This window comes from Linepithema humile, chromosome 5 (genome assembly GCF_040581485.1).
Source record: "Linepithema humile isolate Giens D197 chromosome 5, Lhum_UNIL_v1.0, whole genome shotgun sequence".
NCBI classification, from domain to species: domain Eukaryota; kingdom Metazoa; phylum Arthropoda; class Insecta; order Hymenoptera; family Formicidae; genus Linepithema; species Linepithema humile.
The window spans coordinates 9,049,306-9,076,609 of record NC_090132.1 but is presented as its reverse complement, the minus strand read 5'-3'; the positions used below and the strand labels follow the sequence as shown (position 1 = coordinate 9,076,609).

At 41.8% G+C, this 27,304-nt stretch overlaps 2 protein-coding genes across 4 annotated transcripts in view; one reads left to right on the top strand and one right to left on the bottom strand.

Annotated features, from left to right (window-relative positions):
- LOC105674045 (Linear Ubiquitin E3 ligase) overlaps nucleotides 1-27,304 on the bottom strand; it is a 238,462-nt gene that overhangs the window by 22,406 nt on the left and 188,752 nt on the right. The window lies entirely within an intron of this gene.
- Hil (Hillarin) lies at nucleotides 1,703-26,758 on the top strand. Of its 3 annotated transcripts, none has more exons than XM_012370111.2 (12): nucleotides 1,703-2,460; nucleotides 7,478-7,958; nucleotides 11,775-12,009; nucleotides 16,037-16,153; nucleotides 16,299-16,471; nucleotides 17,076-17,319; nucleotides 17,723-17,949; nucleotides 18,340-18,561; nucleotides 18,670-18,819; nucleotides 19,223-19,412; nucleotides 19,823-20,080; nucleotides 20,522-26,758. In XM_012370111.2, exons 2-12 carry the CDS (start codon nucleotides 7,615-7,617, stop codon nucleotides 20,831-20,833), a joined length of 2,472 nt encoding a protein of 823 aa, XP_012225534.1. In that variant the 5' UTR covers nucleotides 1,703-2,460; nucleotides 7,478-7,614; the 3' UTR covers nucleotides 20,834-26,758. The 3 variants fall into 3 exon arrangements, with proteins under 3 accessions (XP_012225534.1, XP_012225532.1, XP_012225533.1); XM_012370109.2 differs by having other exon boundaries at nucleotides 11,742-12,009; XM_012370110.2 differs by having other exon boundaries at nucleotides 7,462-7,958; nucleotides 11,742-12,009.

Here is a 27,304-nt window from a genome sequence, read left to right as displayed (position 1 = left end):
AAAATGAGGTGCTTGTAGCTCTTCTTGGTTTTCAATGTTGCATATCTCTGTCTTTAAAGTTTCAATTAAAATTCTGAAAAAGTTTCTTTAATATTAAGTAAAAAATGAAGCTGTCATTCTAAAAATTAAAAAGTTTTAAAGAAGAAAGAAAAACATGTTGATGTTCAACACTGAAAAGCTTATAATTATGTAAATTCCGTAGGTATTAACGGTATGCTGACACTAGCCGAAGCTGACCAGTTTACTCATGTCTAGTCCGCAAATTTGCATAGTAAATTTGTTGGCACACCTCGCTATCGCTGTAAACATTTGCATTTGGCGTGACACGAAAAAAACGTATTGTTTATTTATCACATTCTGATAAGATATGAAATAATTCTATTAATAAAGTTTATTGAACTGCATAATTCCACGGGTGCTGCCTAGTTTTCCGCTGATGCTAAGCTTATCCATTTCTTATAAAACAGGAAATGTGCTCGGCGCAGTGAAACGTTAGAATTAAATAGAGCGTGACAGAGCATATGAACTTCGGGTAATGTTCGAGTAATATGTAATCTGTCGTTGCCTTCTATTGCGTCATTACTCATAAATCGCTCTTCCCACGTGTGTGAAACATTCGCGCGTAGGCACACGCCAATCTTGCGTTTTCTGCCTAGAAATGGCGATCCCGACGAAGCGAGCAACTCGACGAATAAATTTTATGCGAGCTCGATGCAAAGCAGTGACCTTTGCAAATGCGCGATTTGCAACTGTCGCCGCCAATAAACGCAGTTCGCTGTATTGAATTCTGTTAGCAGCTTCATTAACCATATATGTCATAATCCATCCTTGTATCCACAGATCTGTTTCAACATCTGTCAGATCGTTGTGCCATGTCATTACACATGCGTTTGTAGCATAATTATGAGACACAATAAATAAGCGATAGAATTATCTCGGTGTCTCTCGAAAGTATTAGAATTTAATAGCTATATTGCACGGGACGAGATTTTCACTATATTATTTAGGCATTTATTTATAAATTAAAAACTTTTTATTGTCGCGACCACTTTTAATGTCGATATTATAAGCATTTTGCGTTCGGAGAAATAATTGTATGCGTTTGCGAACATTCGGAATGCCATGCGACAAACAGTTCCGAGAAGAAAGCGATACACCGTTGCGAACGTTAGGATTTTTTTGATTGTTGCTAACTGAGAGGCCGAGATGCGTGCATTTCCGAGCATGTAAATCAGTCGAGTCGAGTCGAGCGAATCAAGGCGAGCTAGTCGAGAAAGACAGTTCCTCGATGACTTCCTTGCGCACTATTGTGACACTCCGCGATCATACCAATGTATCTCGTACGCTCATCATCCTGAATAAACAATATTGTCCAAAAAACATTCAACTGTGCACCTACAGAAAAGATCTGCTGTAACATAAAACTGCCATGAATTTATCATAAATGAATAATTCTCTTGGAGTGAATCAATGCAATTAAATAGTTATGGCTGAGGCAGGAAGTGGGCTTCCGCTGCCCGCAACAAGTCCAACAAATGGAAATGTATATTTTACATTTATTTACTTTCAAAGAGAAAAGAAAAAATGCAAGTCGGAAGACCATCTGGTCTCGCAATACAGCATCGACGTAGCCGGGGTCCTCGCCAGGTGAGCGCGCGCGAGAGAGTGACCGTTACGCAGGTAAGACGCAGGTAGGACACAGGTCGGTTCTCCAGCGAGCGCCACCTGCACGATCCATCGGTGGTGCCTCAAAATGGCCGTTCCTCTCACCTCAGACCTTCCCGGAACGTCGACGGAGACAGGTGGCGATATTCAGGTCCGATCCGACTCGCGGGGCCGCCTCGCTTAGTGCCGAGACCTCATTCCAGGTGGCAGACAGCCGAAAGCGTGTCAGAGACGTTGGTGCGCGGCCCGCTGGAAGGTCGAAAGTGGTCGTCGGTGCATAATCCACGAGAGTGCTCGCGGGAGTGCTCGAGAGTAGCCGCGACTCATCCGCGATCGTCCGCGAGACAGATCTGTCTCGGATCTGTCGCGAGCGGATCCTCCATCGAGCCGATCGACATCGGGATCGATCGCTGAAGCAGGTGGACTCAGTGGCCCATTCAACTCGTTCCCTCTCCTTCACTTCCCCTTCGTGTTCCTCCTCATCCGTGTCGTGCGCGCGCGGCCCGCGAAACGGAGCGAGGTGCGCGCTGGTGATTTCGATGCGTGGTACGGAAATAATTGGAAGACCGAGGCGGACCGCGAGGATACCGCGCGCGCGCGGTCGTTACGTGGTGCTCAAGGCTCGCCGTCACCTGCGATCTTTCACCTGGCTGCAGAGCGATCGTGCCTAGGGCGATTCCGAGGACCACACGAGTCGAGAGAGAACGAGAGAGAGAAAGAGAGACATGCCTGGCAGTCACGGAACCAGTCGTCGAGACTGCTCGCAGGCGACGCTGAAGAGAAGATTATGAGGACGTACGTATCCGCGTGATATCGGGCCGGATAAATAAATGTATTTGCGTTTACGAGAAGCAACGTTGTTTCACTTTTGCAAACACGGAATTACCATTTTCTGCGAATTCACGAGTTTTGCAAGTGTTAAATAAACGAGGAGAAATATTTGTCCAAGTGATCTGTGATTAATTATCTATTTTTTCATGTGTATTAATTCCAAGACCTTTTATGGTAGCATGCTTGCCATTTGTTTAATTCTATTATATTTAATAAATTTTATGAGAGTTTGGAGAGTTAAATATATTCGCAAATTTTTTCGCGAATAATTAGAGAAATTCTCTACATATATAATATCTTCTTAAGTTTCGACGATTATACAATATTTATCTTCGACGGCTATATGGAATCTGTCGGCTCGCGAATATCGTGAGACCAAAATTGTGGGACACGTGTGTATGAACCGTCAATGGACGTATCGTGACGTTTATGCGCGCTACGAGTTTGAAATACTTCAAGGTTTATTATCGCCGTTATTTTATTTTATCACTTGACAAATAATACCGCCAGCGAGGAATCGAAAGGTCGAATACAGTCGAAAAAGAAATTAAGAGATTAAGAATTCAATTGTCTTTTTAATTAATTAATCAAACTATAGTTGAGGTTAATTAACATTAGTAAAATATGATACGTAATGTCTTGATCGTGAAAGATAATTTATACATTACATTAGTGGCGGCCTTTAGAATGACATAACATCGTCGCCATAAATAGTTTCGTAAGAAATTTTTTTCATTTCTATGTAAAATACATTCATAGTTATGACATTCACACTTTGTAATATTTCTTTCGCATTATTGTTTTTTTTAATTTTTATTATTAGATTTTATCATCTCACAAAACTTTGTTAAATAAAAAACTTGCACATAAATCTTCGAAGAGTGCGAAAGCCACTGGCACGGAATTAATAACGCCACGCCATGCAACATTTCTTGTCTGATTTGCATGACGTTTCCCGTTACTTTGTTGTTTTCGCGAAACAACATTCGCGCGCATATCCGAATCGAGAGTCGCGGCCGCATTCCCCGCGATTTGCCTCATAATAAAGTTTCTCGTGCCTCTCGCAGCATGCGTGGCACGGCGAGACGCGCGTGTTCGTGGCGGGCCAGCGCGCGGCGCGGCGGGCGTAAATACCTAGGAGAAGGTGGGCCAGAATGGGGACACGGGTATTCGAATGGGCATTATCGCACGATAAACGATGCGAGGAATGTCGTAAATAATTTTCACGTGCGCGGGACGCGATTCCGATGCGTCACGTCGCCGCTTCCTCTTTACTCTCCCGAAACCGCTTTCTTCGATTCTCTCGCTCGTGCGACTCACTGCGCCGTCTCTCGTCTCGTCTCACCACGGTTTCGGTTCGTTGTATCCGATCGGATTTATCAGCGCGCAAAGATCGGGCGTATCGAGCGGCGCGTGTAGGTGCGATTACGCCATCGGGCTTTTTATAACGAGCACCGCGATAAATGACGCGGCGCTCTCTCGTCGAATCGCCGGAAGACCGTGCGATTTATAAGGGAGCAACGCTCCATTACGCGACCATTGCATTGCCGGCGGCTGCCCGCTCCACGTCCCGGAGTTATGCAATTCGCCATAATCGTACCGCCCCGATCGCATTCCACGGAGAGTCTCGCCGTTCTCGGCGTACGCAAAGCGTCGTCGTCGGTCAGGCGGATCTAAGTGGAAAGTAATGGGACTTAAATCTCAGGTTTCCTCAGCTGTCAGTAGGCTCTGCAAAATTATTTTCCTCCGGATTTCTTTTTTTGAAATCAAATACGTTCTCTTTAACATCTTTTTGCTTACCTCTTGGTTGAAATTACTGCAGCTTGGAATTTCTGTGTACATTATTATTATTATTATAACTCTGAAGCGCGAAAAATTCAACGTCCGCACCTGCGTTCGTTCGCGCACAAGTCGCTCGCGACGGCGAAATTTATGAGGGTTTTATGATTTCCGCGCTTCGCCAGTCGCACGCGCGCGGAGCGAAATGTGCGATTTAATGAGACGTGTTAAGGATTTCCGTTATAAACGCGCGTATGCACTCGGCCGGGCAGATACGCATTAATCGGATAATATTCCATTACGAAAATTATCATCCGATTGAAATATATTCCCTGCGCGATGACGTATCGAAAATTATGCTATCCGCGCGGCTCTGCACGGGCGGGCGACCTGCGATGGGTCGATTTATCATATTCTATTAGCAGATAACAGGACTTACACCTGCGCGGCGAGTATCGTGTATACACAGGTAACTGGATGCAAGACGTTGTTAACGCTATCGGGCACAGTTACGTCATAATCAATATTACGCATTATTAGTTCCATCGCCGGCAGTTACCGACATAGGCGGGATTATACATACGATAGTGGCAAGTATAAGCGTCAGCTCGTCGATGAAATATCGTAGAACCAGATGGTAACAATAGCATCCATTTACGTATCAAGTGTATAAATAAAATTATGCGCGCAAATAATAAAATATGAAAGCAGATGAATGAACCAATGTCGATTTCCTGCTTTGCAACATCGTCTTCATCCTAGCGGAAATATATTTAGATTCTAAGCCCTGATAAGCTGAGTGCATCTTGTACATAACTTTCACTTGATGCAACTTTACTATGTATTAATAATGGACGATAATTTCGTACGTGCGCCTTTTCGCACATGCCTCGCGCGATTGTGAAATGTTTAATATTCGTTCTAACGTAATTATGGATACATCTCACGACGATTTTGTGAGGAATCGAACTATCCCGCGATGGCGAGAGCGGGTCATACACAACGTGGCCTCATTTACAAAGAATTAGCTCATACTCTCCCGCGATGAGAGGGGCCGCGATACGCGCGCACCGACGCACAAAATGCTTTCTCCCGATATGGCAGTGTGCACCGCGCGTGTGTCCGCTCTTCGGAAGAGGAACTTTCTGATACATTCCATTGGCACGGCGCACGTCATCGTGGAATGACGACGATCGCCGCGGCGGACACGAATCGATTTCGTCGCGAACAAAAACTGTTACAGCGAAGTGTTACAAAGCTACGAAAGCAAAAAAAAAAGGATAATGACCTCGACAATCGGAGAATGCGAATTCGAAAAGAAAAGGAGAAGCGGATAGGCACGCGTTGGGCTTTATGAATGCATCGCTGATAGCATGTCGCAAGCGCTATTGTTCCAGTCGCCATACGCGAAGAATTCGCTATGAACAATCTGCAATTGTTTCGCGAAATCGATCACGCGAGAAATTTCTAATTTTTGCTCTTCAACTTTATTTTGCAGTGTTACGGTTTTATCAATTTTATTTTATAGTGTATTGATATATTTTCTTACTCTGTTTCGAGAGACATAAATTTATATGTCTCTCAATAAGAAGGAGAATATTTATGTCGAGCAGCTTTTCCGTACCGCTGACACTCGAAACACTTCTTATTGGCAAGGGAAAGTTAAGAAATGAAAAAGTATTTGGCGTCTGTACAGCCTCAGTCTTAAAGGACGTTTATTAGACTGCCAGTCCGTGATATTGGCGGCATTATGAGAGTTTAGAAAGCATTGCGAACATAGATAGATGCGAGAAGTAGTGCGTTCAACTAATCTAAGCTAAACTGTTTTTCCGTGGCTTGGTTTCGCGGAGAATTGACAACTGAGAAACGCTTTTCGAAGTAAATAACGTGGAAAAGAGATGAATTTTTCCTCGGTAATAACATTATTTCCTTTTAAAACAGACAATGTTGATTATTATGGATCACTAGAATCATTAGTCGGTTTTTTACTCATTACCGTATATTTATAGCTTTCTATTTTTTATAATCGTATTACCGCACTTGATAGTATACAATTACCTGAACTGATATGGGAAAGGAAGTACAGAAATGATACGTTAACTGTGGATTCAAGTATTGGTACTGAGAATCGCGGTAGAAATTCTATTAAGTGCAGTCGAACACTACGTGGGAAAATCTCGCCGACTTCTACTATAGGCATATCGCGGTCATTAAAGGTGTTGAAATTACCTCTCTTTAGTCGCCTACTCCGAGAGCTATTGGCAATAATTTGTTGCAAAATTTCGCAGGAAATTGTCGGCGATTCAGAGACTCGCCTTATGCATCTCCATTTTCAGTTCGTAATAGACGTTATCTATATAAAACTCTCTTATGACGCGCCAAGGATTTATTTAAGAGAGCGAATTAACCGGATTGCCGATAAAATGAGAAATTTCACGATGTATCAGCGCTGCATGCGATAACGGTGCGCGCGATTCGGGCTCTCCAGGAAAGAAACTCGCTACATTGTCGAATTGGAGCGTAAAACAAACGCGAATGTACTACGCTCGCGTGTTACCGTCGCTGCTGAGAAGTCTACCGCCATAATTACCAGTTGCAACTAATTGTTACGTATAATTCTTTCACGTGCGTTTGATTCCCAGCTTCGGCGTCTCGTACATTCATATCCGTCGTTCGAAAAGGAATTGTTAAACGCGTGCAACTTTATAAAAGTTCAACGTGTACAAGAAACTTTATAAAAGTATCTCTAAGTAGATGCAAGTAACAGGTTTTAAAGTAGTATGAGAACTGCGGAGCTAAGTAAAATCCTTATAAACTTTTTATCTCTGTATTTTTTATTTCCACGAAAATTTTATAGATAAAAATTTGCTGTGTTTTAACGACTTTTTATAGCGGTGAAAATAACATTCCTCTGTGATTTTTTTCCTGCAAATAGCAGAATTTACAAGAACAAATTTATTTACCGCGCAAACGGTTAGAAATTAACTTTTGTTCGCATCAAATTTCATAATTAGGAACAGGATCGATTTTCTGTCGAATCAAGGAGAAATTAGAAAAAGACGCTTACGTCGCGAGAGTCATGCGCCGATCTCTAAACAGCCTCTAATGCTCGGTTATTCGCCTCGCCGGCGTCGCCTTGTATTTATCCCAGCCGGTGAGAGGTAATTTCTCTATTCCCTGATCCAGGCCTTTAATTTCCAAGGTCGCACGCATCGAGAGCGAAACACTGTGCCGAGCGAGACTGCAGCGAGCGGTGATCAGAACGACAAGCCGGGCGGGAGACTCGGTGCTGTGGGTGAACGCGGAATAGTCAAGGTGGTCCTTCAAGAGGCGGGTATCATGTACCGGCCGAACTTCTACGAGAGCACGTGTCTGAGGTGCGCTCAGACCGTCTACCAGGTCGACAGGGTGGGTCCCTTGAAGGACTTCACGTTTTTCCACGCGGGCTGCTTCAAGTGCGCGATCTGCGGCACCAAGCTCACCCTCAAGACCTACTACAACAATCAGCACACGATCAACGACAAGGAGGTGTACTGCAGCAGTCACGTGCCGAAACCCGGACCGGGCACTCTGGACGGGTCCAGCGTCGGCATCAGGAGCGCCCTTAACGTACCCAGAAGCGGCTATGTCAACGAGCAGATCAGGGCGGGTGGCGCGTCGCCGCGCGGCCTCTATCCAGCCTGGTGAGTGACTTTGTCTTTCATCAGTGTGAACAGTTCGCATGCACGGGATCTGCAAATCCGTCTTCTAGCTTTTCACGGTGAAACGTGCGTAATACGAGCCGTGAGATATTTATACAGCCATAACACTCGCGCTACAATAACAATATTAAATATTAAAAATTCATAAGTGCCCGTGACACATCGCGAGCCTGAAACCCCTTCAGACCTGTCGCGTGTATAACACTGCGTGAGCAGACGTCAAGCTCGTCATATCTCGTTTCTTTAATCGAGTCTCGAATAATTAAGAATTTATCGTAATACGGACGGAAATTCAATGCATTTATAATTGTTTTTTTTCCCTGAATAGTTATTGTACGGTGAAATATCTCGGTTTCTTTTTGTCTCTTCTGTCCGATTCAATCTGTGGAAAGAGGAGTCAATGAGGAAACGATGAAAATGCTGCTTAGGTTGTTCAACTCGCGGCATTAACGAAATTAAATGCTTTAATAAGCTCAGTCGGAGGCCACGCGTGTCTCTAGAACATCGCCGTTACCGTCTGAAATGTAAGATAACATAACTGTATACGTAAAAGCTATTGTCCTCGTGAGAATATGAAGAATAATTTTGGAGTCATAATAACAAATGTTAGCATAATGGTCTTTAAATGCCTCTTACGTAAAAGTATGTGTTTTCTTTTAGTAAATAGTACTCGTTCGAGTTTGTAGAATGTTGCATACATTTAAATACGTAATACTTTCATGTGAGCTCATTTGAATCATCACACATAGACGTGAGGATAGGTTCTTCATCCCAATTTTTTTATATGGTTGTTCTATAATATGTGTGCTACATTTTTGCATCACAGTATCTTAACTTTATCGTTTAGAAAACACAATCTGGGCCATCATTCTCGGCTCAATGTTTCACGTATATATCTCTTTTTCTTGTTAAACTTTCTTTCGCGCAAAAAAACACAAATGTATGACGAACACAATTGTAATGTCAGCGTTTTGAACGCTAAGGATACACCGAGGGCACGCTCGATGGAACTTATGTCTAATTTCTCTACTTTCCTTTACTGCCAATCGAGATCGAACGCTGCTGGAAATAATTGCCTGATGTCTCGAAATCAAGTTTCGTGAAAATACATACAAGTGTAACCAACACGCTTCATTTGAATAATTTCTCTACGCAGTCTTGATAACAGCTGTTTTTCTTTTCTATATTTCATATAAGCAATAACAATAATATCTTATAAAATTACGTTGTATAGAATCAATAATCAAAAATTTTAGAAATAGTACAGCATATTTGAATGTTGTGTGTTTTAAAATAAATGGCAAATTAATTAAAGGTAATCAATTTTGTCTTGTAATCTGTAAATACTGATCATTCGTGCATAGTTTGCTGAAAATTATTATATTGAACATATAAATTTTTTATAAATATAGATATGTAAATGTTTTTTGCAAAAAAGTTATTCATTTATGTAAAACTACAAGAAAATTGACTTATTTTTTTTTTAACTTTAAAGGAATTCTGCTCGAATAAATCAATTGCCTGACGAGCGCGATTTCACGGAAATTATTACTCACGTATAATACATTCCTTCGCTCTATGTCATCATGGACTTTTGCTGTACTAGATACCCCTCATTCATCCGCGTTATGTAATAAGATTACGTTTCCTTTAATCTGACGAAGTCTAGAATGTTCGAGCAATACGTTTTTATACAACTGCAACTGGTCTGTAAAATTAAATATACAAAACCAGAATCAATAAACAAAAAGGAAATTATTTTCGTGATATAAAAATAAAAATATATATTTTACTGTTATAAAAAGCTCGAAAGCAAAGTTCTATATATTTATAGAATCGACAGAACCAATATATGAAGCCAATAATGTTAATATAAAATTAGAAATATTTTTCAAAAAGAAAAGAAGTTACATCTTAATATATCATATCAATGGCGTACAGAACAATCTCTCCAATTGAAAAGGTTTATACATTCGCTGCGTTATCATTGAATTCGATCTGATCTCCGGGTATCAGCACAAAATTAAGAAATCGTGATTGCGAGGTTCGATAACTCGATTAAGTAAACATCGTAGAGTGTGTTGCAAAAAATTCATTGCACTCTCATCGTCTTGGGACGTAAATCTCAATGCCTTAACACACGTCCCGCTCTCGCACGACGCGTGCCTTATCCGCGAGCGCACATATTCGCGTTACGTAAAGATAGTCGCGATTGTACATCGCTAGTCTCTCTTGGAGTTATCAGAACTTTCAATCGTGTTCTGTCGCGCGTTTTAGCATTCTTCAATGCAACGTCGCGCACGCACCCGTGCGTTTTGTATGATGCCTTTTTATGGCTACCGCAAAAGTCGTACGCTCGCGCCTACATGCGCGCGTATGCGTTACGCGAAAAGTTCCTCGTCGGCGACAAGTTCCTCGTGGCTTTCTTTCGGGACCTAGTTACTCAACTTTCAAAAACTTTTTGGCTTTTTCGGGGTTAATTGTGTTCGTTGCGCTAATAATGCGTTAATGTAAATTATATATTTAATTATATTTTAATAATTCATTGAATTTACATTTCTAGAAATCTTGCGAAGATTTTTTTCCGATTACTTTACAATAAACGTCGGTATACGCATGTTGCTTTGCAGACAGAAGGCAATCGATTCAGTTCCTGTTATTGTTACATACGTGTCTTGATTTCTCTTAATCTTACAATCTTTTATATTCTTAAAAAGGTTTTGCTCGCGATCTTCTTTAGGATTGGTGATTATCGATCTGTTGGTTTAATAAGTTCGTTACCGTTTCTTCTGTCTACCTTTTGTGAGCACTCAATGATCACGCGCGCGCTGCAAGGAGTGGAAGAGGGGAAGGGAGAGTGGAAAGGAAGGAGAGAGAAAAGAGCGTAGGCTCCGTCGCGCGAGTGAATGAACCCAGGAGAACGAGTGAGAGGTGTAACACATTCATTTAAACGATACACTAAATTCTCACAGAAACGGCTATCGCGCCCGAGGTGAGATTTTTATTGCGACTCGTTGAACTTAACCGCTAATTGCAACGCGACGCGGTAATTGTGTCTATATAGTTATCCGGAATTATGGGTCAAGCTTGCGGCGCGGGAAGAAGGGGGAGGTGACGATTGTTGCGGATATGTGGGTTAACGTAATCCACGGCGTCGGCATCGACCCGGATTCTTTTCCAGCATCGTGTCGTGTAACGAGCGACGTTCGCGATATCAAGGACACCGCGTTACCTCCGAGTGTTCGCTTTTATTTCACTGACGTTGATAACCGCACTAACATCGCTCACTGCATTGTTTCACCGTTTAACGTCCGCATCGTACACGAAATTTCTACTTCCGCAATAATATTTAATATTTTGACATACTGAATATAGAATGTAGAACAGAGAGAGAGAAGAGAGAAGAGAGAGAGAGAGAGAGAGAGAGAGAGAGAGAGAGAGAGAGAGAGAGAGAGAGAGAGAGAGTATACTGTATACATTGAATATACAATAGAATTTTTGACATACTGAAAAAAAAACAAATTTAATTGTAAAATTTCCAAGTTTATTCACGAGAGAGAGAGAGAGAGAGAGAGAGAGAGAGAAAGAGAGAGAGAGAGAGAGAGACGGCCAGCCCGGGGGCTAATCTCATTATCCTCAACAGTGGAAGAGTTAATGCGTTGTCGCTTCTCAATCCCCGCAGCGGAGACCTCATCACCGCGGCGGTCCCGCCCGGCGAACCCCTCGCAACCCCCCTGAAGACCCGTGTGCATGCTTCTGTTGCAGTTACGATAATGTAGACTCGCCTAATTATGCCAGGCACTTGAACGGGCACGGCTCGCCGCCGGCGACAAACTCGTCGTCCCAGCGCGATGGCATCCACGGCGGCACCGGCGGCGCATCCTCGCCGTACAATCACAATTATTCGGCCGATGGCAGCTATCAGTATGGCAGGTTCGACGCGAGCGCCCTACACATCGCCCATGCACTCAAGCAGACCGAGCTCCAGAAGGGCTACAGCAAGGCCCGCGAGAAACCCATCGATTATTATCTGGTGAGTCATTCCGGCCGGCCGCGGTTGATGTAATCGCTCTCTCGTCACGGTCGTCGCCGTATAAGGACGAGAGTGTTACTATTCCGACGCGCGTGCGGCGTCGGCCGGCCGACCAACCCGCTCGCGGATGTTGCGCGGACACGCAATTTCCTGAAGAACCGGAAAAATTGTTTTCTCCTATGGAGATCGCGACTTGAGCAAACGAGAGAGAGACACCGACCGGCGCACCGATATAGGGATCGGTTGCGCCGTGCAGGTGCAACAACCGCTTTCGCGTTCCTCTGCCAGCCTTCGGCGGCACGCTGGGGAAGGACTTGTGAAAATAATCGTTAATTAATAACACGAATTAGCAATGATAATTTCCGAGCGCGCAGGGAAGCGATAACAATGGCGAGGTGGTAATTGACTTTTTTTTTGCGCGCGTATGCAACCCGCTGGTTATTAGCTTCTTCCTGAAACCGGAGGAAAGAAGGGGGAAGGGAGAGTGCATTGTGTGTATGAGCGAAAATACGCACAATGGGCTGCTCTGGCTCTACTTCCGCAGTAATAAAATCCAGATCAATGGCGTGTGGATACAACAGCTCTTCTGGATTCTTGCAAAACTTGCGCCAAAAACCACCGGCCAGGTTTCTTTCGCTCGGTCGATTCGCATTAATATTAATTTAATTTGATTTGTTTCTAAATTTTGCTTTTAAAGAAATAAGTTAGGTAAACAAGTAATTGATATTTATAAGACTAATCCGTAAGCATTCTAAAAGAAATCTAAACAGAATAAAATAACAACAGATTAATCACATTTATATCTCAAGTAAATTGTTAATACATTAAAAAAGAAAATGTAGGTTATCGTTAATTTATTGAGCGCGGGGAAATTGAACGCTCTCGAGAACGAATATCTCGTGATAGACTAAACTTTAACCTCGGTATTTCCTTGCGCAATACGTCGATCCGGCGAAACCACAAGATTTCCAACCGCGGATTTCCGAATTTCCGATCGCGGGGGAATGCGATCCGGCATACATTCCGCGCCGCCGCGTGACTCTCATACGCGAATAATCGTCCGACTGGCGCGAGGCAGGAATGCGGCGAACCGTCGCGAGAACGGACTTTACATGAAAATGAGATTACCGCTTTTCCCATCCGCGCGCCGAGTAATAAGGCCGAGCCGCTAGTCGCTCCACTATCGGCCGCGTTTTCTCCCAATGCGCTTTCGCACCGGCCGGAGCGATCGCCGCCGTCTCGTGCGAGATCGATCCTTATTTATAGTTATCTCGCGGGACACATCCGCCGGTCTATGTTTGGCGTTACGAAAGCGGCGTGTGGGCACGCGGGAAGCGGGACGGGGGGGGGGGGGGACACGGCGGGTTTCGCCCGCCCTTCTCGTCCTACGAAAATTTATGCGAGGCGGTCGAATGACAATTCGCGCGGTAGCACGGGGAGGGTTCGTTAAGCCGCGCGCGAGAGACAATCGCGATTTTTCTCCCGCCGGCGGAATAATCACCGCTGTGATTTATGCGGTTTTCCGTATCGTCGTACACAAGGGGGGGGGAAGGGGGGGAGGGGTATCTCTTCCTACGCGCTCGCATACTGTCGGCGACATAGTCCGAACGAACTCCGCTCGGCCCACACGCGCCGATGATCAGATAATCGCTACGTGGCGGTAGATAGTCTCCTTCTCACGCCGGCATTGCGACAATCACCGGCATTACGTTTAATTGGCGGAACAGCGGGCCCCGGGAATCTCGGGAACGACGGGGACGCATAACAGACCGCTGCACGTGACTGTGATCGAATGAGCGAAATTACTCTGATATGTCGTGAGCCTCTTTCGAGTCGGACAAATAACTAACATACAAATAAAAGTCACGCGATAATGCCGGGGTGCGGAATGATCGAGATCCAGAATAGATATATGCGTTTGATTATTAATTCAAAGCGAAAAGGATTTAAGCGAGGATTTAAGAGGCCGTTTGTAATTGGTTCCAAAAATTGCTCGCAATATAATTTCAAACTAGAGATCTTAGAAAAATTAATTTCAAGCTTCTTCGATTGCGCAATAATCTAATGCGAAATTTAATTATTGAGATGCTGAGCAGAGAAAACTAAAAGTTATCAAAAAGCGGTCGAACAAAAGCGCGTCGCATGAAACTTTGCGCCTTTGTAAAGGCTCCTCGGAGCAAATTAACTTCCCTGCTGTCGCGCGCGCACTCGCGACTCTTTAGGATGCAGAAACAATGCTGCTGCACGTTGTCGTTCATGATTATTCAAATCGTTACCGCGGAAGAACGCGTATACACTGTCGTCTTATTTCCCTCGTGCGCGAAACCGCCGGGCGGGCAGGACGTGCGCGCCGTGTGCACGCGAAGGAAAGCTTTACATTTGTAGCGGGCGAGGAGGCGGGCATGGGAGGGAAAGGGGGAGGCGGCAGAATTATTTCCGCTTGCGGTACTTCTGCACTTGATGGCTAATTAGAGAATCGTTGCCGGGCCGCGGAAAGAGCCGGCGGGGATAGAGCGCGTGTACGCGCGTGTATCGCGCCGCCGTCTCTCACGCGCCTCCGCGCGTAAACGCTTAGGGAAAATTAATCCATTAAAGGCCGTTGTCCCATTTCCAGGAATAAACTGTAAACGGCAAGCAGATCTCTCTCAACAGATCAAAATATCTCCGTGTACACGTATCTGGGAAAATTCATCTCCGCGTTCCGCGCGCCGGTTTATCTTAAAATCATATTACGTGGGTGCAACTTCCATCTGTTTCTAACGTAATGTGGCTCGGTGAAAAGCCTAAAATACGATAAAAGAAAACTAGCCTTGAATTACGTCAGGTTGCACTCCGGAGTTTCGTTGGTCATTCTGAAAGATGTCACAAGCAGTTCTTCTCATGATAAAAATTATATGAAGGTCTTGCGCAATTTTGCTCACTTAATCCCCTTTTAACAGCTTTTCCTTCGTGAAATTAGCGTCAAATCTATTATTAATAAAATTGCCTAAATATTTTTAAATTACGTTTGACAAAAAATAATTTTTTTTCTATAAATACAAAAAAATATACTATTTCTGTTTTATCACTCTTCCTCGTTAAGTCTTAGTCGTTTAATTTAAATCAGGTACTTATATTATTATGACATAACTGCGGCGTGGGTTTCGCTAGCGTCCTTACATCAGCACGAATGCGAGAAAAATTATGTAACGTGTCGCTGACTGTAAAATTTTCATAAATAGATGTCACGAAGATTTATCAGTCCTTTTGGAGAATTGTATTTCAATTATTCATACGCGGCAAACCTTTGCTTTGAAATTATATCGGAAGAAATTGCACTGAAGAAATCCCGTCGCTTAATCTCAAAGAAAAGCCGTTGTTTACTTCACCGATAACATTCCCGTTCGTATTTCTATTTATTTCCGGTAGCGGCTACACGAGCGAAAAGAATCGTGCGCGACGCAGCGTATCATTTTTTAAAAAATACACCGGAAAAGGATTAGTTCACTTTTGTCGACGTGCGACGAGTTGTCGTACCCTTGAGGAGACTCTTCTGGAAGCGAATGAAAGCAGAAACGCGACGTGAAAGTAAATTATACAAAAAGTGGAGTACCTACCTCTAAGGCCAATGCTGCGGGCGTTTTAAGAAATAGAAACGTTTCATTGCGTCCGACCGTATCCACGAACTCCGCCTCTTTACGATTAGTGGAATGCTTCCTGACATGTAACGACACGTTAAACCTTAATTAGTAACGTAGCGGTCGCATGTTTGCTTTTTCAAAATTACGTGCTGAATAATGATCGCTCGAGGTATAAAATTTAAATTCCTGCGGCTATATTTAAGTATTGATCGCGTGAAAATTAATACACACCATGCCGTTATATACCTATTTATTTTGAATATTATACTGCAATTGTATCGTCGCGATATTTTCTTCCACAATTATGACACTTCTCTCAATTAATTATGCAAATCATTGTTAACTGTAAGTTAAATATAAATTCTACGAATCGAGCATTTAATTTGTGTTTTTGCTGTTACCATTAGGACCGCGACGAGCAGACGCGTCTCGAGATGAAGCACCGGAAAGAAGAGGATGATTTATACCGGAAGTTTGCGCACCACCGCGAGGAAGAAGACAGACGAATTCGCGAGGAATTCCGAGTACGTAATTGAATGTAGATTCCAACAGAAACAATGTGATTTATTACTCGCATTTTGGCGAGTTAATTCTTTAAACATTGCAAATTGCGAGTAATTTGCACGAATTAAGTATTAATACATTGCGTATGGTGTATCTTTAAACAAGGACGAGTGGGAGAAGGAGCTGGAGCAATTGTCGGCGAGATGGGAACGGGAAAAAGGCGGAAGAGTTCGAACCCAACAATTTCAACAGGAGAAGGAAGACTTGGAGAAGAACATGACTCTACGCAGGGACAAGAAGAAGGAAAGTCTCACGCGCAAGATGCTGGAGCACGAACGGTATTTATTATGTAATTAACGCGATACTACATCTTGCTCTAAGATTGGACAGGTAACACTTACGGCGACGCATACTCCATTGCATTAAACGATGTATAATTTACGAGCGTAACAAAGAGTAATAGAAATCTCTCATCTTCTCAGCTGGATAAACGGACGATCTGAATAATTGAGACAACGTATACTTGAAAGAAAACAAAAATTGAAATAAACAGTAAAATTTTGCAAACACTTCGTTAAAGTTAAACCGAGCCACTTTGCTGTCCCGGCATTCACGCGCTACAAGTTTCGATACTTTTCACGTAAGATCTGTAATTTGTTTATCTCGGGTTTATTATGCAATTAAAAGTCGACAATCTAAAACGGAACTTTGCGTTACACGCGAGATTACGCATCGATTTTACGCATTTTTTTCGCTGCGAAAGAATTTACGAAAGAATTACGCGTGCGGCACGTTACGAGCCACGGCAGTTTCGGCTTCGTGTTTTTTTTTTTCCTTCTTTTTCGGGCGATAAACAAGCTCGCGTGCAGCGGGCGCACGCGAACCAGGAAGCCGGGCTTACGCGCGCAACAAAGCCCCTCGTTACTCCTGATCAATTTATAGGGCGGCGACCGCCGCGCTGGTGGAGAAACAGAGCTCGGAGATGCTGGAGCTGATCAATGAGGCGAGAAGCGAGTACATGCTCCAGGAGAGTTTATACCTTGACGAGGGAGACGGTTATGCCGAGGAAGCGCCGCCCCTGCCTTACCCGTCGCGCGCGCCACCCCCGCAGCCCCCGGCCCTCGCCAAGTATCACATCTACAATGATCCTCTGGAGTTCGCTGACATGGATCAGATAGCTATTTCGGTAAGCCCTCACCTCGAAATTCTTTCGGCGCCTGGCCTCTTCTCGCGAGTCATCCTCGCCGCCGAAACGAGATTTCGGTCTGTCGCGAATAGTTCGGCGACGCTATCCTCGCCTTATTGCTTTTTCTTTACGGCAGTCCATTTTGCAAGTTTGTTTATTCCAGTTTAATCACACGGGCTTGAAGAAACGAGCGAGTTCAGCTTGCTCAATCAATAAGTTAATATTTTTAGTTTTTTTTTTTCCTTTCTCGCGATCGAATTTCCGATGGTTATTGAGAAATCAGCTGGGGATTTACAAAAGCGAGCCAAGAGCCAGGCAATATCCATATTTTATCGCAACGCCGTTTGCATAAGACACGGTTCGCTGATATTCAACTGATTTACGATACCGATGTTGCTCTTAGGTAGCTCAAGAAGATCAAAAAACGTTCACGGACTTGGTGCGACAGTTGGTGAGCAGATGCGGATCCGATATAGAAAAGGCGAGGACAATATTCCGATGGATCACCGTGAAGAACCTCAACACTATGCAGTTCGATGAGAACTTACGAGGTGACACTCCCATGGGTCTGCTGAGGGGCATCAAACACGGCACGGAAAGTTACCACGTACTGTTCAAACGATTGTGCAGGTAACAATGTGTCACAAATGGCATCGTAAAGTACGAAAATAAACCCGTATAAACAATTTCCATTCCATCCATTATTTTTTTCGTTTTACGAGAAAATAAAGATTTTTATTAAGGAGTAAGTAAAGTGCTCTATAAAGAGGGGAAAAAAATCGAAAATATTTTATCACACCGGCGTAATCGTACGTGGGGGAGGGCTGATATACGTGAACGTTTCATTTTTACTGACTTATTGCGCCAGTTCTCGCGTAACTCGTATAAAAGCGCGGAAGAGCGCGTAAAAAGCGCGCGGTAAAGTTTATAGGGGAATCGATGTTCGATATTCATTTACATATTTTACACCCGTGAAAAGCGGATTCGATCTCTAAATTGCGGCGAAATGTTCGAATACAGTTACGCCGGCCTGCACTGCGTCGTCATCAAGGGTTACAGCAAGTCGGCGGGCTACCAGCCCGGCGTTTGCTTCGAGGACAACCGATTCCGGAACAGCTGGAACGCCGTGTACGTGGCAGGTGCGTGGCGGTTCGTCCAGTGTAATTGGGGGGCGCGACATCTCGTCAATGCCAAAGAGGTCCCCCGGCCCGGCCAAGCGAAAGCCAAGAACGACAGTCTCAGGTACGACGAACCCGAAATTTGCCGTGATCCATTTCGTGATTACAGTGTTTCGTGCTCACCACGCGACAAATAAAACGATCAGCCGGATCACGAGAATGTTTCACTTAGGTACGAGTACGACGATCATTATTTCCTGACGGATCCACGGGAATTCATATACGAATTCTTCCCCCTGCAAGAGGAGTGGCAATTGCTCAAACAGCCGATTTCACTTAAAGACTTCGAGGAACTGCCTTTCGTGCGGTCTCTATTCTTCAGGTAAAAAAAATACTTTTATTTTTTTTTTTTTTTTTTTTTTTATCAAAGAGAAATGTGGAACCATTGTCGCGCGAAATTAATTGCTGCACAATTTATGTTTCGGCCTTTCACGTAACGGAATTTATATATTATCTAGTGTCGTGTTAATTATGCGCTCTTTCATTGTTAGCTCAGATTTAGACTTAACAAACGCAGGCAGCAATAACATCAAATATATACAACGTGTTAATCATGTAAAATCCTTTCCATTGAAGTGAACGCGCAAGAGCCGTTAGAATACGCAATTAAACCGATGATCTCGCAAGCGTGGCGATTGCGCGCGCGAGCACGCGTTGGTCTATTAACAATGACCATAAGTTGCACGGGGAGAATACCGTTCGGATAAATTCTGCGTCTGCTACAGGTACGGCCTTTACTTTCCGGATACGAATACGAATGCCGTTATGTACACGGATTCCACCGGCGCTGCGACCGTGAGGATAGCGATGCCGGCGCATATGCAATCATCCCTTATCTTTCATTACAATCTCAAGTTTTACGACAATGACGGCGACGGCTACGACGGCGTGTCGCTCAAGCGTTTTGTCATGCAGGTAAATTGATAGCGACTCTACCGTACCCGCGCGATCATTTATCTCAAGCGATTTAAACGGCATCGTTTCGGTGTTTAAACGCCAGGAAAGTTTTATTAAACAGTTCATGTATTCCTGAAATCTTGAATATCAATGATCCAATAAGCCGTTTTAAGATTTGAGGACTTCATTTGAAAATTATAAGAAGGAAATCAGTTTTTGATCACGTAAATTTTACAATAGTTGTGAAATTTTGATCACATATTTTAATATTGTCATAATTGAATTTCTTTGTCGTTATTTTTACATTATGTCACACTTCTGTACGGTGTAATAAAAATATATTATGACTTTAACATAAATCTGCAATAAAATAGCAAGATATATGGCTCTTTGCGGTTTGAATAAATCCTGATAAATTCAATTTACAGTCTGTTGTGGGGAATATAGTTGCATTCCGAGTTCACGCGCCGTGTTCCGGTGCTTTTCTCTTGGATATATTCGCTAACGCGGTGACGCCGAAGGAGTACTTGACCGGCGAGCCGATGAAGTTCAAGAGCGTCTGCAAATTCAAAATCGCGTGTGAAGAACTGCAGACGGTGATGGTACCATTGCCGGATTGCGCCAGCGGCGAATGGGGCCCCACTAAAGCCACCAGGCTATTCGGGCTTATACCCATCACTCATCAGGTAGGTCAACCGGTTAAATCGATCTGCTTACAATTAGTTCAGAGCAAAAGACAAGATCGAATACCAGTGCGGAATATAGTGGTTCAGAAATGCATTCGGATTTCTATCTTTTGAGTATTGCATAAATTAACGATTGAATGAAGTTTTGAATTTTAATAACGATATTTTTGTGAAGAAATAATATCTCTCAAAAATTAAAAGAGCTGAACGAATATTTCTGCAATGCACACTAAAGCGAAATAATTATGTAATGCCTGAATTCAATTTGTTGCACAAACATTTTTTCTTCTCGTTTCTACACTCTTTTTCGGGAAAAGTATTAGATCGAAAAAAGGAAGAGTAATTCATTCAGTTCAGGAAAATTGCCAAGACAAGAATCTTTCGATCTTATCGGGTGCATGCAGGAGAGCGGCTCGTAATCGCGCGATCTATCGATTTTAGGAAGCTCTGGTGTTCGCCGGGCGCGAGCTCGAGATTCAATTTCGCATGTCGAGGCCCTTGACGGACTTCATGGCGACCCTGCACAAGAACGGCATCGAGGAGAAACGTCTCTCCAAGTACGTGACGCATTCCATCGCCGACGACGATGTGGTGACTTTCTCCATAAGCTTCCCCGAGGAGGGCCAGTACGGTCTGGACGTCTACACGAGAGAATCGACGGCTTCGCCGACCGCGCAGCATGACGTCACCGGCGAGAAGCATCTGCTCACGCACTGCTGCAAATATCTCATCAACTCCAGCAAGAGGAATTGAGAGCACGCTCGCGCTCTTGAGGCATAGTTTCGACTTTATCCGGAAAACTTCTACCAGTTTGCGCGCACGGCAATCGTTATAAGGAGTTTCAAGCCGGAGTTTCGGCATTCGTTAAGACGAATGACGAAGTCGGTGAGGAATGCAGTTCTTTTGTGGTCGGGGACGTTAAAATATTTGCAGGGACAGCGAGCGTTATCGCGGCGGAGACAACGTCAAAAGTTTCACGCCGACGATTGCGTGAATTTCGCTCGTTCCACCGAACAACTTATCCCGGCCTTACAAAACGACGCCGATATTTCTCGTTCTAGAAGTGTTTCCGGAAGTGCAATCGGTCTTTATTCGCTGATGAACTATCGACACTCAGTCATGAAAGAAAAGAGAGCGACGACGGCGGCGGCGGGGGCAAAATGACAATGGTGAAAGCTGTGGGCGCTTTATGTCATTCCTTAAGAACTACTTTTCAGTCGCGCAGATTAGATGACGCGGCACGCAATTCCGAGCTGACACGCTACCTCGAGTCTAACAATAGGTTTACGACTTGGAGAAAAACATTAATGTAAAATTAATTACGCAATATCCTCGTCGCGGGAGGAATACCTTCTGGAAGTGGCCGTGAGTTTCAGGTACGTTTCGTGTTCAAGCGGGTGATTTAATTTTCCGAGCACCCGCTAGGAACGTGCTCGAAACGGTCACGCTTGTATCATCATCTAGCAAGTTAGTATTTCCGTATAATGATCTTCCCGCGCTTCTTACCTAACGTATATCAAATAAATTATTGCGATCCGCGATTCCATCGCAACAACTTCACCTCCGAAGCTTTACTTTCACCGAGAGATCTATATTTATCGCTAATATTATAATAGATACATTATTTTCATATTACATTATTTTCATTATTAATATACCTTCCCAATCGCGGATCCGCATTACGTCATGCGTGACGCATATAGGCCGGATAATGTAAGCAGATATAATATATTTTATGTACGAAGATGCTTCTCTCTGTATATAATGTACGTATACGATCATTACGGCCTGAAAATATCATTATCGACAAGGAAATCGTATTTCGTCGAGGGACTGTCTGCCCCGCCTTCCACCCACACACCCACAACAATTCGCTCTTTGATTTCCGTTGAAATGTGTTTTGCGCAGGCATTTTTTTAATCTACCTTTTAATCGGAAAAATGTGTTTTTTTTTCTCGGAGTTTTTACATTTTCAAGTCGTAATCATCGAAATGCACAGGTGCTATACCTTATATTATCCTTTCTAATTATTCGCACAATTGAGTAGCAGTCATACATTTATTTAGGAGTAGGATATAACATCCGCACCATCGATTATGCGTAGAAAAATGTTGTTTGCAATAATTTAGAAGAATAGTATATATTTGTTAATCGTGTAATATTAATCTCTTCCTTGTTGTCAATTAAAATTTTAACCACGCTTAAGAAAGAAGCTCCTACATTATTGTCTTATGTAATAAGCATAACTCGAGCTTACGATACCTATTTTGTTATCCATTAACGTTCATAAATATGTAAATTAATTTTTATACTATAATTACTTAATAAAAATTGATATTTTCTTGTAAAAAAAAAATTTAATAAATTGATTTTTACAATACAATTTCGATTTATTTCAACTAATTCTCTCGACTTCTTTGTTAAATTTTTATCTCTTTGTTATGATTTTTTTTAAGCATACAAATAACAATAAATTTTGATAACAACTGATGGCGTTAAAAATATTTTTAGTGTTGCATTGCTTAGAAATGTTAACTTATGAGTCATTTGAAAGTACCGTTCGCCATCGGAATAAAGATATAAAATTAATAAAAAGTAATAAATTAATGTTTGCACGACTCTCTGTTAAACAGCAACTCGTTGTATCATCCCATCAAGCATGGGAAACGTGATGGTACGTCCATCTTGCGGTAAAGGCAGAGAATTTAAGTTCTTGAACCGTATGACGATTTCACATAGGCTCGAACGAGCCTGCTATACTACGAGCACTCTTAGTACTATACTTTCGCTTCTAGATGGACATCCAGTTACAGTTTCAGATAAATCATATATTTAGAAAAATTTACAAGAAAAATGGAATTTGATAAATTAAACGTATTAAAATTCCTATTAAAAACCTATTAAAATAAACCTATTAAAAACCTATTAAATAATAATAATTGACTAGTGAGAGTAAATTTCTTTTATTCTTATAATCAAGAAGCAAGTCTCTAAATGAAAATCTTCTCTAATAACTTGTCTTAATAACCAAAAATAGCTGCATTAATACTTGCAAATTATGTTTCCTATTCAGAGTATATCTTAATAATTAATAAATCTTAATAATTGTTTCCCGTCTTAGAAAACACTTCTTTTAAATTTAATATTAATGTATTATAATTCTGTACGATTATTCTGTCAAATAAAAATCTTAAAAGCGACGGAGCTACACAAAGTTTGCAAAAATATTACTTGATAAGTACATTTATAATCAGTATCGATTTATTTATGAAATTATAGCTGTGTGGTCGTGCGACCGCAGCTGTACTTGTCGTAAAGTTTGGCGAAGCGTGGGCGGCTTCTGCTTCTTCGGTCGTATTGTTTTTCAGCCCGGCTCTTTTTTCTCCCTCCCTCGCCCCGCCCTCTTATTATGAAAACTAATTATCGGGATTCGTCTTGTGCATTAGTTGGAAGATGAATCGTCATTTGCGATGGGGATTCTTTACTCGCGTTGCGGCGAGACGTTGCTAATTAAATAGCCGGTCGCCGGGTTGCAACCCCCGCACGCCGTTAACTTCCGGAATAAGTGGACGAGCCCCGGAATTGCCGGGATGGGAAAGAAGTTTCCTTATCCCGCGACGGTACGTGCGGAAAGAAAGATTTCATCGCGGGCGGACCACTTTGTGATTTATAGTCCGCTAACTGCTTATTGTAATTGCAGATGAGGGCATCCATTATTGTTATTATCAGCGTCGGCCGCGGAGACAGGACGCGGGATTTAGAAAGTGCTCTCGCCTTATCGTCGCGCGAAATGGGAATTCCTGTTCGCCGCGGTGGCGCGGCTAGAATTTTTAATGGCACTTACAGTAAAACTTATCGCGCGGGGACTCCACGTTTTATTTTTATTAACATAAAATTCCCTCCTTCCTCCACTCTTAAATGCGTATTATCATTATATGATGTATATTTAAATTATGACCAGCAAAATTTAATTGCAAAGGCCTTTAACATAAACGCAAATATATCTGAATTCATGCTTCACTCGTGCAACTTCTAAAATAATTGTTGTCCTAGTTAGCAGCTGTGCGAAACTCTAGAAAAGTAGCACAATTTCTCAGATCAATATTCTTAAAAGGTTTTGATCAACAACAATTTTTTTGCCAAGCATGAAATTATTATCGTTTTTTGATATTTATATTTTGGCTGCATATTGGAGTGCCCGTGTAAATTTCTTATTCTAAAATATTTGTGTGAGATATTTGAGTGCCCGGCTTATTGTGATAGTGAAACAGTTAAAAGATTTTGATAGTGCTAAAATACGTTCTCTTCTCGTTCTAGTTTTCCATTGTTTGATGATGGTCGCTTGTTAGGATTTCACGCTCTATACACACGCCATATAGAGATGATATAGACTCAAAGTGTTTAACAAGCTTCTTCCTTCGTTCTTTTTTCCTTGTTCTTCCTTCTATAGCCCGTTAGACGCCACGTCTTTATAATTGCTCACCGCAAATGGATGGCTATTAATGTATACGTCCATGCGCCGTTCCGGCTGCAACATCTTAATAACCGAGAAGTGCAAATAGCTATCTCTTGATACACTCTCTTAATATCTCTTCCTTCATAATTCAGCATAGTGTGGTCTTAAAATGTGTTTGACCGATACGTTTTTCTCCTTGTTTTCTTAACCACTAATAAACAATTTTATAACATATTATGCAGATACTTTTATTCCAATTTCCATGACTGCGCATATTTTAGAATTTACAAAAGATGGAAAATAAAGATTTGGCGAAGAAGAATTTTGATGTTGCGAATACTTTAAAAGTAGTTTTTTGTTTTTTAAGTAAAACTATTTTTCTCAACAATGCTGTCTTTCCGTCTTTGAAGCTTCTAGAAAAATATGATAACAGAAATTGAATTAAAACATTCCGCGTTTCAGAATATATAAGCTTTTGTATAGTTTTGCATTATTAAAAAATATTCATTATAAATATAAAATATTAACAAAGGAAAAGTGCATTTTTTCAAATAACAAATAAAATTAATTTAAACATAAAGAACTTTTGTCTTTTCATCTTTTGTTAACGTAAAAATTATATTCGTATTAATTTGCTGGCTATTGCATTTGCGTAATTAGAAATTTGCCATTATGTGAATACAATTAGAATAACTTGTGGATAAAAGTTCACATTTTTTAATTTAGTACTTATTAGGTTCAAATATCTGGTTATTTAAACCAGATATCATATGCGAAGGTAATATGTTGCTGTATAACCTTTTGCGTAATACAGTAACGCCTCGGGTCAGTTACATCAAAAGCCTCTGCAGCTAACTGTAGTTACTAATCTCTTTATGATTGTGCTATAGATAGAAAATTCTGTTAATTGCTACGCTGATGCAACTGACTGTTAACAACGTGCAACGCGACAAGTATAATTAAGGCAAGTTGAAAAAAAACGATTATTGTGTATAATATATGTAAAATTTTATAACTTGACGCATATTATAACGATGATATGCATGACTCCTTTACTAATATAATAATATATCGGAATAATTATCTCTAAATTTTTTTTTTTACTTTATTTTGATATGTCAAAATCGCGCATACCAGTGATATATTATTCCATATTCCGAGTACTTCCATAAATTACGTTAGACAGCTGGCGCCTCAATAACAAGATATTTCCATTTGTCATTAATCGATGAAAAAATATTTATATCCCAAAAGAGATCTGAGTTTCTTTGATAAAATTTATACAAGATATCATTTATCTGTGCTCTCTCCTAAACACACACAACTTCTTATCGCGCAAACTAATATTGATAAAACTATAAATGATACACGTTATAAATCATATCTGCGACTCACAAAAATGACTAAATAATAAAAGACTGTGAAAAATTGACGAAATAAAATAGAAGATTTTTTTTGTTCGCCGTAAAATATGATCTTTAAATGATATCGTTGTTATATACAGGCGCGACGTAATGTGATAATAATTTTAATTTCGTCACGTTTGGGGGAAACGTCAGAAACGACACCGTTATCCCGTGCATGCATCGTATCGGCCCGCTTAAAATACACAGCCGTGGAACGTAAAAGCTATTGCCTTTACGAGTGGACTATTTTTGCCGGGCGGCGCGCCGCACGCCCACCGCCGCCGCCTCCTCTAATCTAAGGCGCGAGCATCTATAATGCATGCCGGGGCCGTGAGGGTATTTCTAATCCCACGCAACCCCCTTGTGGGGGCGCAGATAGAGAGTCGAAATATCGGGCGTCGAAGTAGCGCGCGCTGTTTTCGTAGGGGGCGACCGGGTTGCACCCTCACCTCCGCGCCGTCGGCGTGAGTCACGCGAGAACGGCTGTGCGATCGTCGAAGATCTCTCGCGACGAGACGGAAACGGCAAAGGGATAAGATAGCTCGGAAACTCAATCCCCTTGCGTGTGAATTTCCGTGCCCGGGTAAAAATCTTTAAAGCTCGCCTTGATAGAAACGAATATTACGCGCGACGGAAAGTTCTACGTTATTATTTATCAACGGTTGGTTTGGAAAGAAAAAAAAAAAAAAAATACGTTTTTAACGGAGGCATGGCAAAGGCAATAAATTTTACATGTCAGCAAAATGATATGGAAATTTTATTCCAGAGATTTTATTGTGTAGTTCACTTGTTATAAAATGGAATTAAATTATGAAATATCAGGTTGAGTCATTTACGTGAATTCGTTATAATTCACGTGCGCATTTGTTTGTTCTAATACGAAAAATGATAAAAGCAAATTTTTCTGGGCGGGGCGAAATTTTATATAAATATTATTTCTACATTTAAAATTGTGAATAAATTGCTATAGTATAAAGCGAAATAAAATGCAGAGAATTATTCAAACAGTTTATTTCATTTAGGCGCATAAAATGCGCAGGACTTAAAAGCTACAATATCGAACGGCAGAAATAAAAAAAACTCATAGAGTGTTTCTACTAATAAGCGTTCAATTCTAAAGTGGATAAAGTTTCAAAAAATAAAAAAGTTTGTTACTGTGACATTTGACCCCTTTGAAGATGTATTTTTTCTGAGGTCATAATCTAAATTTAAGTTTGACTATTTATAACAGCGCTAAATGACCAATTTTTTGATGACCTGATCAATCAGAGAACTGACCAAAGCAAGTTAAAGTTTGATACGAATATCGAGAACTTCATCCATTTTAGGATCTCATATATAAAACAAACGAGCCGAGTGTTT